The following is a 17,150-nucleotide window of genomic DNA, read 5'->3' on the forward strand; positions in this document are numbered from 1 at the left end:
ACACACACACACACACACACACACACACACACACACACACACACACATTTTTCTTTACCTGGTAAAACTTGAATTTGAACCCAAGAATATGACACAGTGTTTGCGGTTCACACATACTCATGTAAGATTCTAATAAAGATATAAAGAAGTCATCGTGTTCTGGCCTGCATTCAAACACTTCTAAAATGACATCCAGAACTCTATTGGGATCCAGATTAAAGCATCCTGCAACAGATGGATATACACAAATTCAAAAGTGATTATACATAATCTCTAGAAAAGCCATTAACCTTCAGGGACAACATACATAAAATAAAAATGTTTTTAAAAACAACTTCTTTTACAAGTTTGCTTCCCCTGCCCCAGAGGGAAATCTTCATAATTTTCAAGGTCATCACGGCTACTCCCCACATGTTACAGATGAGAAATATGACTTGCCCAGGATTGCAAAGTGGGTTAATGACAGGGCTTAGGCTGGAGCCCAGGACCTGTGACACTAAGTCAAGTGAAATTTCTTCTATGCCACATCATCTCATCAGTTCTTGATTACTCACGCTAGTGAAAGAGATTCACATTTTTAATTCTTAGCAAAATATGAAAATCAAACAATACAAGTTAGGCAACTAAAGGGTTTTTTATGTTTTATGCAGAAGTGTTTGGAATGTTGACAAATGAGTTAAAAGTTCAGGTTCATGAAAGTAGAGCACGATTTTTATAATCATTTTTTAATTTATCTTATATATACAACAAAACTACAAAATGTAATTGTACATTCATAGTTTTGGGCAGCATTCTAAAGGAAAACAGGTATACTGCTAATACTAAAAAGATGAGAATACAAGGAGTTGGGGACAAAACACAAGCAAACAGAGAAGGAAGAAAACAATCTAGGTAGAGCAGGAAAGGGAAAGGAAAGAAGCACTTAATAGGTACCGATGGCTACTTATTCTTGCTAATCTCCTAGGGTAAGCTAAAAAGGGCCAATAGACATGAATTTAATAAACATTCCTATCAGCCACCCTACTATTAATACATTATTACCTCTATTTGTATTCAGCTTCAGCTGTTACCATAATTATATTATAGCGCAGTCACATCATACGTGCATTTAATTTGAGAATGCAACCATTTACACACAGCAAAATAAACAAAAGAGAGAATTTAAATGATATAGTCAATTCCACCCACCATTCCTCTCAATATAATGTATGCTTATGACCCAGAGTGAGCATATCAATCGGCTGTTCCCTCAGTTTATATCAGTTCCCTCATGCCTTGTGCATCAAGCCGAATGGAATTCTAGTATTTTTAATTACGTATTTTTCATTAGGCATAGCCCTTAAATGCAAGCTAACCACTTCATCTGGGGCAAGCAAATAAACACTGATTTATTCTAATGCTGGAGGAAAAAGAACAACTGTGTTAACTTAGGGAGAGATGTTAGGTCTAAACACTATACCTTATGGATGACTTAGAGGATTTTTCAAAGAAAATTCTTATATATCCTATTAATGATTTCCAGAGTTACTTCTATTATCTCCACACTTAAGTATATTAAATGCTATAAAACTAATGTCTAATTTGCAGTATCTTAGCAATCACTTAGAAAACCAAACTCTCCAAATACAAGAAGTATTTCTTTCCTCTTTTTATGAAACGCAAAGTTAAGAATACATTTTCTTCCATTTCTCTCATACTAAGGAAAGAAAGGAACAACACAGTGATCATCTCTTACTGAAAAGAGCTCCAGGCTTTCATAAATTCTCCAAAGAGATGTTTACCTAAAGTTCTGGGAAGAAAACTTCTAAATATTTTTGCCTGTCCTTGCACCCCCAAAAAGTATGGCTTATGAATGTACAAGTGACTCCAAAATAGCAACTGGAATTTTTAAATGCTGCTGGTGGAAATAAAAAATGTAAAACAGTACGACTGCTTTGTAAAATTGGCAGTTTCCTTAAAAGTTAAACTTAACACCTACCATATGACCCAGCCATTTCATTCCTAGGTATTTACCTCAAGAGAAAAAATATCTATGTCCATACAAAGGCTTGTACACAAATATTCACAGCAGATTTATTTATAATAGGACACTGAAATAGCCATCAACATGTGAATGGATAAACAAACTGTAGTACAGTATATTTGTAGAATATACAGTGGAATACTACTCAACAATAACAAGGAAAGAACTACCAATACAAGCAACAACATGGATGAATTACAAAATAATTATGCTGAATGAAATAAGCCAGACCCCCCAAAAAAAACTCACTATATGATTCCATTTATAAAAGAATTATAGAAAATGAAAACTAATCTATAGTTTAGAAAGCAGATCATTGATTACCTGGGGAGGAGAAAAGAGAAAGTACGGGGGGGAATGAAATACAAATGGGCAAGAGGAAACTGGGGGGGGGAGTGATAGAAATGTGCATTATCTAGATTGTGGTGATGTTTTCACAGGTGTATACATGTGTTAAAACTCAAACTGTACACTTCAAACATGCACATTTTATTGTATATTAATTATGCCTAGATAAAGCTGGGGAAAAAAGCCACTGACAACAGATTATAGAAGTAGGATCTAGCAAATTCTCCAACTTTATAACTGCTCCTATATTTACTAAATATAAAAGTTTAATCAACTAAATAAAAATGAATAATGCTCTACTCTGTCAGAGAGGACAAAAGATACACTGAATACACTTTTGAAAAAATGGCTGGCTTATAATTACCCATTATGCTACATCCACAAAACTTGTGAATAAGGACTAGAACAGCAACATGTTACACGGAAATGTGTTTCATTCACATTGCTTTAAAGTTTGTATTTTCAATGTGCTACAATATGAACCATTGACATTACGTTTTGTTTAAACAGTATTATTCCATGAAGGCTATTTTAACAGTGATCTATACAGTCAACTAACTACCAATTTCTTTCTAGAGGCAATTTAAGGTAGTAACCTACACAAAAAGGATGCAACTTTTATTTATAATAGATAACCTTTGTATCTTTCACAAAAGAAAAACTGGCTTAGGAATTTTCTATTATATGTCTCAGGTGCCATAAGTTAGTCCAATCAGTTGGAATGACCTATGCTACATAATATGGAAAAAGTAGCCAAACCAAGGACTTAGAAAACCATTTTTGAAACCTTAGAGATTTGCTAAATAACAGTTAAGCTATTTCACATACAAGATTTTAGTAACAATAAGTAAGCTTGAAATGTCCAAAATAATTTTTTTCTAATGGCAGCTGTGGTAGAACAGACACTCTTGTGCTCAAACATCTTAAAAAAGGCTTTTATCCAGCCCAAGCATCAACAGTCATGTGATCTTGAGACAGATCATAAGCCTAGCTCCCTACCTCTACCACCAGCTACATTAAGGAATATACACACACACATGCCTTTTGAGGAACAAACAGGGAACCATATCGGAAGCGGAAACATTTTTAAATGGTGGACTTGTAATGGCCATGGATTCATTCCTTCATTTAAATAAACATTAAATAACTACCCACTAAGTGCCAGGTGCTTGTGATACAGAGATTAATAAAATGCCTTCCCTACCCTTGAGGAGAGTTCACACCTTTTGGATGATACATCTTTGAAAAAATGCATTGAAAAGTAACTGAAGGCTCCCCAAAGATGGACAAGATGGCCAGTATATTAGAGCAAGTAATTGCAACTAGAGGCCAAAAATATGATAAAAGTGACAACGGTTCTTATAGGAATAGGTCAAATTGAGATTCTTAACAGGAACAAAAAGGCCAAGGTAATATTGTAAACATGACTTGGAGAGATGTCCAGCCTGTACATTTCAGACAAGAAAACAGAATGATAGCGTCAACCATCATGTTCCTGACAGAATAAACCTTACAAGACAAAGAAAAACCATGTTTTGAACAAAAGGACATGATCTGGCTCTGGCATGTAGAATTACTTTAGAAACAGGCTATACCATGGTCTCAATGTTTTTTGTACCCCCAAAATTCATATGTTGAAATTCTAATGCCCAATGTGATGGTATTAGGAGGTGGGGCCTTTGGAAGGTGAATAGGTCATAAGAGCATAGTCTCATGAATCAGATTAATGCCCTTTAAAAAGAGAGCTCCGTTGCCCCTTCTACCATGTGAGGATACAACAAGTTAGCGGTCTGCAACCTGGAAGAGGGCCCTCATGAGAACCCAACCATTCTGGCACTCTGATCTTGGACTTCCAGCCCCCAAAACTGTGAGAAGTACGTTTCTGTTGTTTATAAGCCCCCCAGTCTGTGGTATTTTGTTACAGAAGCCTGAATGGCTAATAACTTATGCTAGACTATTTCTAAGAAATAGTATTTGCAAAAAACTGCACATCTCAAGGCAAGAACCAGAGAGCCAAGATGCAGATAAATGCACCCAACAAAATAAAAGTATAATTGTAAAAACAACTACGCTTCAGAACACCAACTGCTGTCTTCTTTTTCATAGTAGAGATAAACAACTTCTTCATAACTAGTGTATAGTAAAGAAACTCCAATAAAGCAAAACCTTAGGGAAAGGAAGCAGTCAACTGGTTTCCCTTTCCAAGGGATAGGAGAGAGTTGACTAAAAGATAAGAAGCTTCAAGGCTTAATGGCTCTTATATCCATACTGATCCAAAGACAAAATACTAAGTACACTCAAGATAATGTAGTCAAAGCGATTAAATGTCCCATAATCTACCAAAGAATAAAATCATTTGACTTGGGATTTTATTTTGTCTTTAATGTTTCTCTGATCACTTAACAAGCAACCAAGAGGACTTGTGAGACTGAAGGAGGAGAGATTCTCACCCCACCCTTCCCCATCTCCAGCCAAATCTACAATCTTGGACACCAGGCGACAAATGAAGGTCCTGAGGTTTGGTGAAGAGGGCTCTGATTCTGGGTGAGAAGGAAAGGATCAGAGAGCCAAGGCAAAAAGATCCTGGACCACTAAACCCAAAACCAGGAAGAACCATTTTCAGTCTCTAAAACCAAACTCGGAACTTCCCTGACGGTCCAGTGGATAAGATCCACGGTCCCAATGCAGGGGGCCCGGGTTCGATCCCTGGTCAGGGAACTAGATCCCACATGCTGCAACTAAGAGCCCACATGCCGTAACTAAAGATCCCACACACAACAACAAAGATCCTGCACGTGGCAACGATCCCACATGTCGCAACTAAGACCCAGCACAGCCAGCTAAATAAATAAATAAATAAACAAACAAACAAACTCAAGTAAGCTAGCTCCATGACTAATTTTTAGCCAGAACTTCTGATTTAGAGCAGCGATCAGCATACCACGGCCTATGGGTCAAATCCATTCGATGTTTGTAAATAAAGTTGTGCTGGAACACAGACTCACTCATTTATTTACATGTTGTCCACGGCTGCTCTCACACTACAATGGCAAAAGTGAGTAGCTGCAACAAAAACCATGTGACCCAAAAGGAAAAAGATATTTACTATCTCATCCTTTACAGAAAAGGTTTGCTGACCACTAATTTAGAAGAAAGAAAAGAACACCTAGCTATTACTTTTTTGAAGGGCATTCAGAAGAGTAGGGTGCTTATAGTTTAGTTCAGCAATCAAAGGAGTCCATCTTCGGGAATTCCCTGGCGGTCCAGTGGTTAGGACTCTACGCCTTCACTGCCGAGGGCCCAGGTTCAATCCCTGGTCAGGGAACTAAGATCCCACAAGCCACGTGGCACGGCCAAAGAGTCCATCTCTGATATCCTTTCCTCTAATTTCTAAAAGATGCTTTTTGCCATCTTGATGCAGGGATCATTTGTGAGGCATCTATGATATGGCAGCTCAAGGGACTAATAATCACTATCCATTCCTGTTAAGTTTTTCAAGCTTACTGTCAGACAAACACCAGGCAGACTTATAATGGTTCCTATTCCTTGCTTTCTTGCAGTAAACAGCCCAAGGCTATCTGATAGGATATACTGTTTATTATATTTAGGACATAAACATTTTGATGTGCCAGAATCTTTTAGGGAGCAAATGACTATCTTTTAACTATAGAATGATAAATAAGGATTTCTCCTGATCAGACCAAGTACCCTAAAATATAAGTGTATCTAAAATGCATGCCTCGGGACTTCTCTGGTGGCACAGTGGTTAAGAATCTGCCTGCCAATGCAGGGAACATGGGTTCGGGTCCTGGTCCAGGAAGATCCCACATGCCGCAGAACAACTAAGCCCATGTGCCACAAACTACTGAGCCTGAGCTCTAGAGAGCCCACAAGCCACAACTACTGAGCCCACGTGCCACAACTACTGAAGCCTGCGAGCCTAGAGCCCTTGCTCCACAACAAGAGAAGCCACCGCAATGAGAAGCCCGTGCACCGCAACGAAGAGTAGCCCCTGCTCGACACAACTAGAGAAAGCCCACGTGCAGCAACGAAGACCCAACGCAGCCAAATAAATAAATAAATTTATTTTTTAAAAAATGCATGCCTCCCAAACCAGATATCAGTTCTGTCAATGGCTGGTGAAGGAGATCAGAGCTGAGATAGCTTTGTATAAGATATTATCTGTCTAGGTTGCTCCTAAAGAGAAAGCAATGGGAATAAACAAGAGGAAACTCATCCAAAGATGCCATGAAAAGCAGGATGCTATGTTAGTGAACTGCTCTGGACAGATGAGACAAGGCCTACCTGAAGTCTGCACTGAGGGGGAATCCGATAAATTCTAACTCTTTAAAGAGTGAGTACTCACTGGAATTGAAGTCTTAACCTCAACTTTAATGTCAATGAAAAATTCCTTTCTCAGACAATGGGGGAGGAGGGAATCAGCTAGCCAAAGAGAAACAAACACTAAGCCAGGGAGATGAACTTTCTCAAATCCTCCATGTCAGGGAAAAAAGAGGCTAGGAATCACTATAAAGTCTACTAGAAAGGGGGAAACATTCATTCGTTTTTCAATGAGTATTTATCCAGCACCTACGTACCAGGCACTGAGGTTAGAGGTACTAAACAAAACAGACAAAAACCCTTGTCCTCATGGAGCTTACTTACATTCCAGTGGCGGTGTGGCATAAAATACGGTGCACATTATATGGTGTTAAGTGCTCAGAAGAAAGACAGTGAACCACAGGGAGTGTCGGGGTGGGGGGTGGCCATATAAGGCTACACTGCGGAGGTGGCATTTGAGTGTTTCTGGGCTAGCGTGCTTTGGAGTACACCCGACGGACTAGAACAGAGGTTTAGCCCAAGAAATCAAATCGTTTATACTCATGGAATATCCATGTGAGTTATGAGCTTGCAGTTGTGACTGTCACACTGTTCTTCAGAGACAGTAACATAACCTGTTCTCTATGGGGACAAAGTTCAAGAAAAGAAAGTACACAGCATACATTTTTCCCAGTTAGATAAAAGCACACTTTCAAGAAAATCCCTCTTTGAAATGTTCCCAAAATAACAAAGGACTAAAAAAGTATAAACTCACAAGGACAAAAAAATAGAAAAAACAAGGACAGACAAGAGATGTCAACAAATAAGCAGATAAAGTAAAAAAAAAAAAAAAAAGTGAGGACCTTATACAGCAGAGAATTTTTTTGTGGGGGATACCATCTTAAGAGAGTACATGGCAGGATATAAGGAAAGACAAACTTATAGCAAGGCAGTACTGACAAACATCTCAAACTAGATCAAAATTCTGCAGGAAAAATGTAGAGCCTACCCTGGAAAGAACAGAAAGGAAACCCTACAGGAGGATTTTTTTTTTTTAATGGGTCACTGCTACACAGGTAAGCAAGAGCCCTGCAGCCTTAGGGGACTGCCAGTCTTGGTGTTAATTTGACAATGGAAGAAAGTAGCAAAGAGACTAAATCAGCTGCCAGAACTAGACTTACTTCAAAGAAAAGGGTAAATTTAAACTAAAAGCTCCTTACCTCTATACCTGTTGGCCACCAAAAGCTTAAGCTAAAAACAAAAATTACTGTAGTAAAACTGGTTTTATCTGGGTCCCCACTGGAGAAAGGGGATAAGGATTGGGACACCTCCTCTCTCTTTCTCATCCATAAATTTCAAAAACAGAGAAAGAACGGAGAATTGAGCATAAGCATCCTCTAAAATATAACCAGTGAAGCAGGAAATATGACTTTTCCAACAGGTCTCAAAACTTAAGACATCTAGGTGTTGCAAAATCTTCCCTGAGATAGCATAACACCTAACAAATAGCAAAAACTCTTTCCATTCTTGAAAAATCAGGAGTACCCTATTTTTCTACCATTCATTCCTCCTTTCTATAGAAGCCAACTATTTCCTCCAAATGCGCAATGCAAATAAAAAGAACAATGCAAAGAAATTCTATTTAAAAGGTAGGGAAAGTAACACTTTCCTATTTGTTACACTTTTACAACATCTGCACTTACTTTAACAGACTGTTGTAAAAATAAAATAAAATGTGTATCAAAGTTGCTCGGTATTTTTAAAATCAAGTTCAAAAGAACTAAACATCTCCACGTTTCAAGAGTTCACCGAAGATTTTATTAAAGTTTCACATTTGCTTACTTATTTTCTGCCCTCCATAAAATTATTGGAAAATACTTAAAAATTAAAGATAGAAATACTAGAGAGCAGAAACTAATACAAACACAAAGGTAAGAGTAACAAGATTTCTTATAAATATCATCCCAAATTTTTTTATTACTGATAACAATCTTAAAAGTACAAGCTAGACAGTTCTCGTTTCTTAACTTAAAAACAAAAAACTATAGGGAATGCACTAGCTTCGTCTTTATGGATATTCTTCAACAGTTAAAAAAATTTATCTTAGTAACACATAGATATATAGATATATGTCTTACCTATTAAAGATTTGATATTTTCTAAGATTAAATCACTAGTAGTATTTCCAGATAAATCTTGCCCCAATTCAGCAATCAGCTTGGCATAACCTTCATTTTCTTCTCTTAACAAATTAAATTTTTGCTGCTTATAACTGAAATTAAACATCATAAGGCAGATAAAATTAATTTCAATTAACAAGCTTGCATAAGAGTATTGTATTCTTCTCACTGAATTTTCTTACTCTCTTACATAAAACAATCATAAGAACAGTTGTTGAAAGTTTACCTCTTTGTCTATCTTTTAGGATAGAAAATAACAGTGATTCTTAAGGGACACCCCAATGTTAATTACACAAGGAAAGGATATCGCTAATAACATAACACTATTTCCATCATTGACAAGAATATACCTTAAAGCCACAGTTGTAAATTATTTTATTGGTAGTAATAAAAGCACTGAATATTATTTTAACTTCTAACACGGAAAAAAATTAACATTGGTTTCACACAGGTAAAGTTCACTGCTGACTCAATAACCATAGGCTACTCTTAAAAGAAAAAAACACAAGACACATGCTAACAGCAACAACAACAAAAATCTTCAAAACGCCTTTAGAAACTTCTAGTATTCAACATGAGAACTAAAAAGCATGCTCAGGTACTTGATCTACAACATAAAAATACATGTACTTACAAGAGTTTTGTCTTGATTTTAACTGACTTTTGATTGAATTGCTGTGATTGTTTGATAAGCCCTAAGGATTCCAATGTTTCTGGATCCAAGCGTTCCTTCAGAACTGTGTCTGAAACTAAATGCTGTATTAAAAAATATTAAAGGCCATTTTACTCCTCAGCATTCCAACTATGCATTCACAATATTAAAACATATTCAAAATTATTTTCCCAAATAAGAATATTAAAATCACCTTATATATATACATCAACAACTTTATAAAAAGGCTTGGAACTTCAATCTAACAAAAATGATGACTTTCCAAGTACTGAAACATACAGCTTTTTAAAACTTCACTAAAAATTATATGTCATGCTGTACACAACCTACAAATGACAAGAATTACAGATGTAATTCTGATTAAAATTGAGTCTGTCAACTGAATTTTCTTTAAGATAATGCAGCATTTCAGCCTTCTTTGGTTTCTACTGTTTAAGTCAAATTCTATTGTCTGTCCTCGCAGCAAAGACAAGGACATTCTTCCAGTTCTGAGTAATGGCATTCCGCCTTGGTTTTAAATTTATGAACATAAAATGGTTTGCTAGACAATGATTATGATGAGCTCTAGAATTAATTATTTTTAAACTACCTCCATTCTTTTTCTCCTTGCCTAACAGTTTATGAAAAATTGTTCAGTTTAAAAGCTGTCCATATCATTTCTAGTCACCTGATAGATGCTTACCTTTTCCTTAGTTAGGAACTTACTAGGTCAGGAATATCACCAAAGGTTTTCTATGCATAGATAGTTTAAGTGATATGGTACCATGCCTATTTCATAGAAAAAAATTAGCATGTCTAATTTTACAAAGCATTCCATTTCAAAACCCAAATCTCACCTTATAATGAATAGTCAACTGAATGTCAATACCCTCCTCCATTAACATGATTATCTGTGATTATAATCATTCCACATAAAATTTAGAAATGGAAAGTATTTTTTAAAACTTACCAAACATGTTAATACCAATTGTGTAAAATAGTCTCTCTTGCTTTTTTCTTCTAAACAATTTGTCTCAATATCTATAATGATGAAGAAAAAGAAAGATGAAAGTTTGATTTTTCTAGACTCCACAACTATAATAAGATACCTGTTTTCTTTAAAACTAGCTAAATTTAAAACTCCTCATTCTGAATTTGGGGAAAAAATTTAAACTGTGGTAAGCATAAGCAGTCCTTCATGTGCATATGAATACTTAAAGATTTATAAATTTTATAAATTATATATTATAAATTATTACTATAAATTATAAATACTTATAATTTATAAATACTTATTAAAAATGTATATAAATACTTATATAAAAACTTATATAAATACTTATAATTTCTCCTGATACTGAAAAACTGACCTTGTGACCAATGTCATATCCATAAAATGGTAAGTTGATTATGGAGCTATGTGCTAAGGCACTGCAAGCAACAAAGCTTCCAAAAAATACTGTTTTCAAAAATGGAAACATTAGGGAATTCCCTGGCGGTCCAGTGGTTAGGACTTGGCGCTTTCACTGCCAAGGGCCAGGGTTCAATCCCTAGTTGGGGAACTAAGATCCCACAAGCCACGCAGAACGGCCAAAAAAAAAGGGAAACATTCAAGCAAAGTTTAAACCACATGTCAGAGATGCTAAGGTAAAAAGCTGAACTGGGTGACAACAAAGATCTCTTCTAATACTAAAGATCCTATTACTCATGAAGATCAAACCCTTGACTTTGGCCACCTTGGTACCATGTTCTAACCAAGCTACTTGGTCACCAACTCTATGAAAACTGTATTAAAAGGTATTTTTAACATCCTATTTTGAATTACAATTCTAGTCAGCAAACAAAACTTCACTCAAGATTTTCATTTTCTTCCTACTGAAATATTTTTTTAAAAAACTGAGACCTCCTTGAGTTTCAGTACATTATTCAAAAAATTTGTCAAACAATTTTCTGATCTAAAGTATAGCATCAAAAACTTCAACCAGGATTAGCAGGATTACAAAATTGATCTCAGGATTATTGTTTTAACTGATTACACACCATTACCTTATTTTTAAAGTCAATTCATATTTAGAATGTGCTATAGAAAACGGCACCAATTTTAGTGATGTAATAAAAATTGCCCTCTAAAAGTTCTAGGGCTCCCCCAGACAGACATCCTACAACTGCTTTGCTTCAGTTTACTTTCTACTGCCATCACTAAGAATCAAAAGAGAAGAGGACCTATCATTAAACACATCCATATTTTCCCGGGCCTCCTCCACTTTTCCTTCTTGGACAGTGCCATCTCCCAATATTCTGGCAACTACAGCTAAGCACACAGTCAGCTCAAGCATATTAAGGGAATTTCAGGGTGTAATTTATACAATGTAAATTGCAGTACAATCTCAATATATCAATAAGACTTTTAATCTGTGTGTATCTCAACAATCCCTTCCAGGGACTCCTAGTTGTCTCCTCATTATCTAGTCTTCTGGTCCCTCCTCAGCCTAGAACTTCAAGGATACTGATCTTGAGGGGTCAGGACTAAAGTGGGCCTATTCTTTTAACCAATATCCATCTACCCTCAAAGGCCCTACAGTCCCTAAGATCTACCTCCAAAGTCCCCAAGATGAGAGCATTTGGGTAGCAGGTTCATCCTCTTCAAGTAAAGTCTACTCTCCTCTCAGCCATCGGACCTGATTAACTCTCTGGGTTCTGACCATATTAGGAAATGCTTAATGGGACCTTAGTAAATTTCTTGGCTAAACTATCTCAATAATCAATATAGGACTCTACTATTCCAATTATGCTTTCCCTGTTTTCTTTATTCTTTTTGTTCTAACTTACGAAATCATTCATTATTCATTCATTATTTCTGACTCCTCAACCCCAAATCAGCACCTAGTAAGTTTTCTTTAATTTCCCTCTGATTTTCCTAAAAAGCCCTCAGCCATTTCCATCTCTAGGCCCAGTATCACCAACCACCTAACCCAGCTCAGAGGTCCCATCAGTGCATCAAGTCACATCAGACTCTCCTTTCGGGTTAATATAGCTCTCAGGCCCCCTCACCCTTACATGATTAATCTTTTAAAGGAAATTGTTATCTTAACCAGGAAAGTACAGCACTGATTTCTCTTATAACTGTTAAAATATTAGAAAGATAACATGATACACTAGAAAGATCATGGACTCTAGAACCAAAAAAACCCAGGTTCAAACCCTGCCTTATACTAGTTGTGTGGCCTTGAAAAATCACTTTTCTGAGCTTCGATTTTCTGATCCATGTATCTACTTTACAGAAACTGCTGTGAGGATTTAAATGAAATTAAATGCTTAACATACAGAAGGTGCTCCAAAATGGCACCTACATTATTATTACTGTGATCATCATTATAATTATCATCATTATTAGAGGTAGCTCGCGTTCTCACTCCTATTCCCCTCCCTTGGTCTGGGGTCACCCTTGGATCATTTTTTTTCTGCCAAGGGTGGGGGTACGTGAGTGAGGGGGCAGGTGAGGGAAATTCTCTTTCCAAGTTTGCCGTCCTAATCCTGCTTGTAAAAATGGACTGGATAGGCTAAAAGAAATTTCCCAAGAGCAACCAAACATCATCTTCATGAATTCATGTTACTAGTAAAAAGCAATGACTTGTAATAATAATTCATATTCTAAATAACTATGAAGGGAAAATATATCCTAATAAAATAAGTCAATATAAAAAAAGAAATTACTAGAACTTACTAGTAAGCTGATAATTGACGATTACCCAAAGAAAGATATAAAATGTACTCCTGACACTATCAATGAATAACAGCTTCCACACAATGGTACCTACAAATCACTCTTTAAGTCTTACAAATTTATAGTAAAAACAAACAATTTTCTAAATTGAAACCTGTCTCGTGTTATATTTATTAGTAACATAATATAATATCTTTAGTGCCTGCTCTAAAAATTAAGCTTAAAAGGTTTTTGTTGTTGGCATAAATCAATCAATCCAATAGACAGCATGAACAAATACTTTATCATCTAAACCAGGATAGTTTTAAGATTGAAAGAAGGCACAATTAATAATTACGCCAGGAGAACAAAACAAAAAGGGGACATACGGTCACCAGTCAATGGTCTTTTCATTTATCACTCATGGTCCACACACATTTTGACCTGTTCCCAACCTTACTGTTGTTATAAAATCTTAAACGTCCTGAGGGATCAAGGACCAGACATTTAGATTTGTTGCAGTCAAATTTGGGATTCTCAGTAAGACATTTAAGTAACCTATCTAATTCTAAGAGTTAAGATTAATGAGCTAAAGTAATTCATTCCAACTTGACAAAGCCTCAGAGGATAAGTCATATTTTAAAGCGAATATTATAATGTTTGGTAATGTTTTCTAACAGGTCAAAGTTACAGAAAGCATAAGACTGATGAGGAAAACTGTGCTCAAAGATACTTTAATTCAGATTTAAAATCAGAGAAACAAATTTGTAATATACATTATTTTTTAAATCCATGCCTCCCATGGAGGGACACTACCTTTTGTTCTAAGTCAAAGAAATATTCCTTTCTTATCTTGCATGAATTCTTATTTATTCTGGACAAATAGAGAAGCTGCTATTTCCAAAGTTGGTTTCTCATCCTCAAAACAAAAGTACTTTTGATTACTTTGGCTCTTCTTGCTCTCTCTAAAATTAAGAAGAATCAAAAGAGTACAATAGTAAAGTAAATACCTCTTGAGTATCCTGAGATTCTGACATTCATTGATAATCTGCACTGAATAATATTAATTATGTGGTTACTAAAATCTGAATAATTCACACTAACTTATCTTCAGAAAACCTGGCCTTTTTACTTGAAATGACTTAATTTAGCTCAATTTTATATAAAGATACATTCTGAAAAACTCAAACTATTTGAATTATAAACTAAAACTATTTAAAGCTAGCTTATAAATAGTAATTAAACTCACATTTGACTTATATATTCCCTATAAAGTAAAAAATATATATATTCTAGATTTGTAGAAACATTTGTAAAATCCGTAGTTTGAAAGAAAGCATTTTATTTAACACAGTACATTAATTTACCAAATAACACTTTTTACAGGTGAAATAAAGGCTTATTAATACCTACCTAATACGCAGAATACGTCGGCAAGAATGGAGGGCATATCCTCACGAAATTCCTAATTTTAAAAAATACAATTATTCATAGTAAATACTAGAATAGCACACTAGCAATTATTATGGTTTCAGAAAAACAGTCTTCAGTAAAACTTAAAAACAAAACCCTAATACCACTATGTTGACAAATAAAAGTTTTCAAGTTTCATAATATAGAGAAAATTAAGAGGGAGATAATGGTTGGAAAAAATGTTTAAACGTCTACCATGAAATAACTTGAGTTTAAAAAAAAAAAAGAAACTTAAAACAAGCACCTCAGGAAATAATAAAGAACACAAATGAGTAACATTTTTCCAGTGAAGTTTCATGTCAGAAACCACTGGAATTTGGAGTACCTTACACCTACCTAAAGCAAGACTGTTAAATATGGTACATTTTTCATCTAAAACTTTAAATGTTGTGCTCATGCCTGAGTCAACACTGATCTATGCAAAGATCATAGTATTATCAGAACAAAAATCTAAAAAATGCAATAATAATTACAAAGCTGTTGTCTCATAACTCAAGATTCTCTGAAGATGAAAATAATTACCAAAAATCTATCTTTATTTTATTTACGCACTGATGTTTGCAGCCTTTGGAGAAACTGACCCGAAACTCTCCCCTCATTTCTGGATGAATACTTCAGCATTTATCCTAGATTTGTCTCCTGACTTCCCACTCCCACACCCAATTTTAGAGCCATTTTCCATTAGTAAGGATCATAGTTCAATTATTGCAATTAGTTTGCTGGCACTATAGCAACCCTAAAATTAGCCTACTTTCAGAGAGTAAAGGAAAGAAATATAATTCTAAAGAAAAAACTGGTAGCTGTAAGAGACAGACAAGATATGTTTCTGTGGCTAAGATATGGGACAGTGCAATATAGGACTATGAGAATCTAGCCACAACAAAGAATCCAGCTGCAGAAGTATATATATCACTAAGGACTCAAAGAAAGAGAAGCTAAGTAAGAACAAAACACACATTAAGTTCATTTGGACTATTCATTTTCAATAAATGGGAAAAGTATTAGAATCCAATTCCATTAACACACTAAACCCTATACTGATGCCCAATTTACAGAATGAAATAACCTTAATTGCCGATCAGACGTTAGTCTCTTCTTAAGGGCTATGAAATTTGGCTATGTCTACTTGAATGCAAGTGCTCCAAAACAATAGAGCAAGACAAGAGTTCTCTAACATGGAATATTAGTTGTTGAAGAAATAGACTACTCCAACACAAGCTAATCAGATAGAGACAGTTGAGAGGTAAAGGAGAAACTCATATTGAACCTCTACTGTTCAAATACATCTCAACATGAGGGGGGGAAAAATCACAACTACTAAACATAGAAAGTCCTTAAGACCATCCTCGGGAAAGCACAAAAATCATACAAAGAAAAAGGCTACAGAAGCTTAAAGCAGCACAGGGGAAACTCATACTGACATCAAGAAACTCCAGGTACCACCTCAATAATACTTATTATGAAAGCTGTTCTCAACTGGGCAGATAATTTTATTTATACAAGTGTAAAACCCAGCCTAATAATAATAGAATAATACACCACTTGTAATAAAATGAAACTTAACTCCTGCTTTACAATAAACACCCTTACAATTTGAGAGTTCATCTTTCAATTCAAATACCAAACAACCATGGAAAGTATCTGGTCTGAATCTAACTTAAATTTTCTAATAAATAAAAGAGTGAAACAGAATATCCACTTAAAGGTTAGGGAAAAATCTAGTTATTATTTTCTAAAGCAAACAACAAACAACAGGAAAATTAGAATTAAGCAAACATTAGAATCATACAACCTCAATTTAAAATAATTTATTCCTCAATTTTTTTAATACATTTAATTTCTAAACATAACCACAAACAAAAGAAAATGCCTTGTTATGCTATACTGGGAGAACAGTCTAACCAAATTATTTTTTTATAGGAGCTTTTTTTTTTTTTGTCCTCCCAGCTTACGTAATATTTCCTGCTCTACTCACAACCAGAGAAAAAGATTAAAATACCTGTATTTCTGTCTAGCAACAATGGCTTACCAATATTATCTTAAAACATTCACTACTATAATTTTGAATAAAATGAAACACAAGTTATACACTTCAGGGACCCTTGCATCAAAGACAAAAAGAAATATGTAACAATTATCAAATTTAAAAAACATATATATACTTACACTAATGTCATTAAGAACATTAGATGCCTGTTCATGCTTTAGATTTCCTTTAATGACATGGCATGATAACTCAAAAAGAGCTTGCTGGAAATCTGTCAAACATAAAAGAAAGAGTATAATGACACAGTCTCTTGAACATGAAAGGTAGACTCTCTAGGGGAAGATCTACGTATTTCCTACTTCTCGGAATTATTATAAACATCAATAATGATTAAGAAAACTATACTTCTAATGTTTTTCTCTAGCAGATTTTTTCCTTTTATTTTCACAAAAACACAATACTTA

The 17,150-nt window shown here is 35.1% G+C and overlaps 1 protein-coding gene across 9 annotated transcripts in view; it reads right to left on the reverse strand.

Annotated features, from left to right (window-relative positions):
* Positions 1-17,150, reverse strand: part of THOC2 (THO complex 2) — a 169,318-nt gene that overhangs the window by 65,403 nt on the left and 86,765 nt on the right. For all 9 annotated transcript variants that reach the window (XM_029240281.1, XM_029240286.1, XM_029240287.1 and 6 more), the window contains exons 3-8: positions 16,866-16,957; positions 14,640-14,691; positions 10,494-10,564; positions 9,506-9,627; positions 8,830-8,963; positions 59-225 (exon numbers count right to left, since the gene is read on the reverse strand). In XM_029240281.1, the coding sequence (XP_029096114.1) occupies positions 59-225; positions 8,830-8,963; positions 9,506-9,627; positions 10,494-10,564; positions 14,640-14,691; positions 16,866-16,957 (638 nt within the window). The remainder of the gene's footprint in view (positions 1-58; positions 226-8,829; positions 8,964-9,505; positions 9,628-10,493; positions 10,565-14,639; positions 14,692-16,865; positions 16,958-17,150) is intronic.

Source organism: Monodon monoceros, unplaced genomic scaffold (genome assembly GCF_005190385.1).
Source record: "Monodon monoceros isolate NGI ecotype Baffin Bay Population unplaced genomic scaffold, NGI_Narwhal_1 Super_Scaffold_22, whole genome shotgun sequence".
NCBI lineage: Eukaryota > Metazoa > Chordata > Mammalia > Artiodactyla > Monodontidae > Monodon > Monodon monoceros.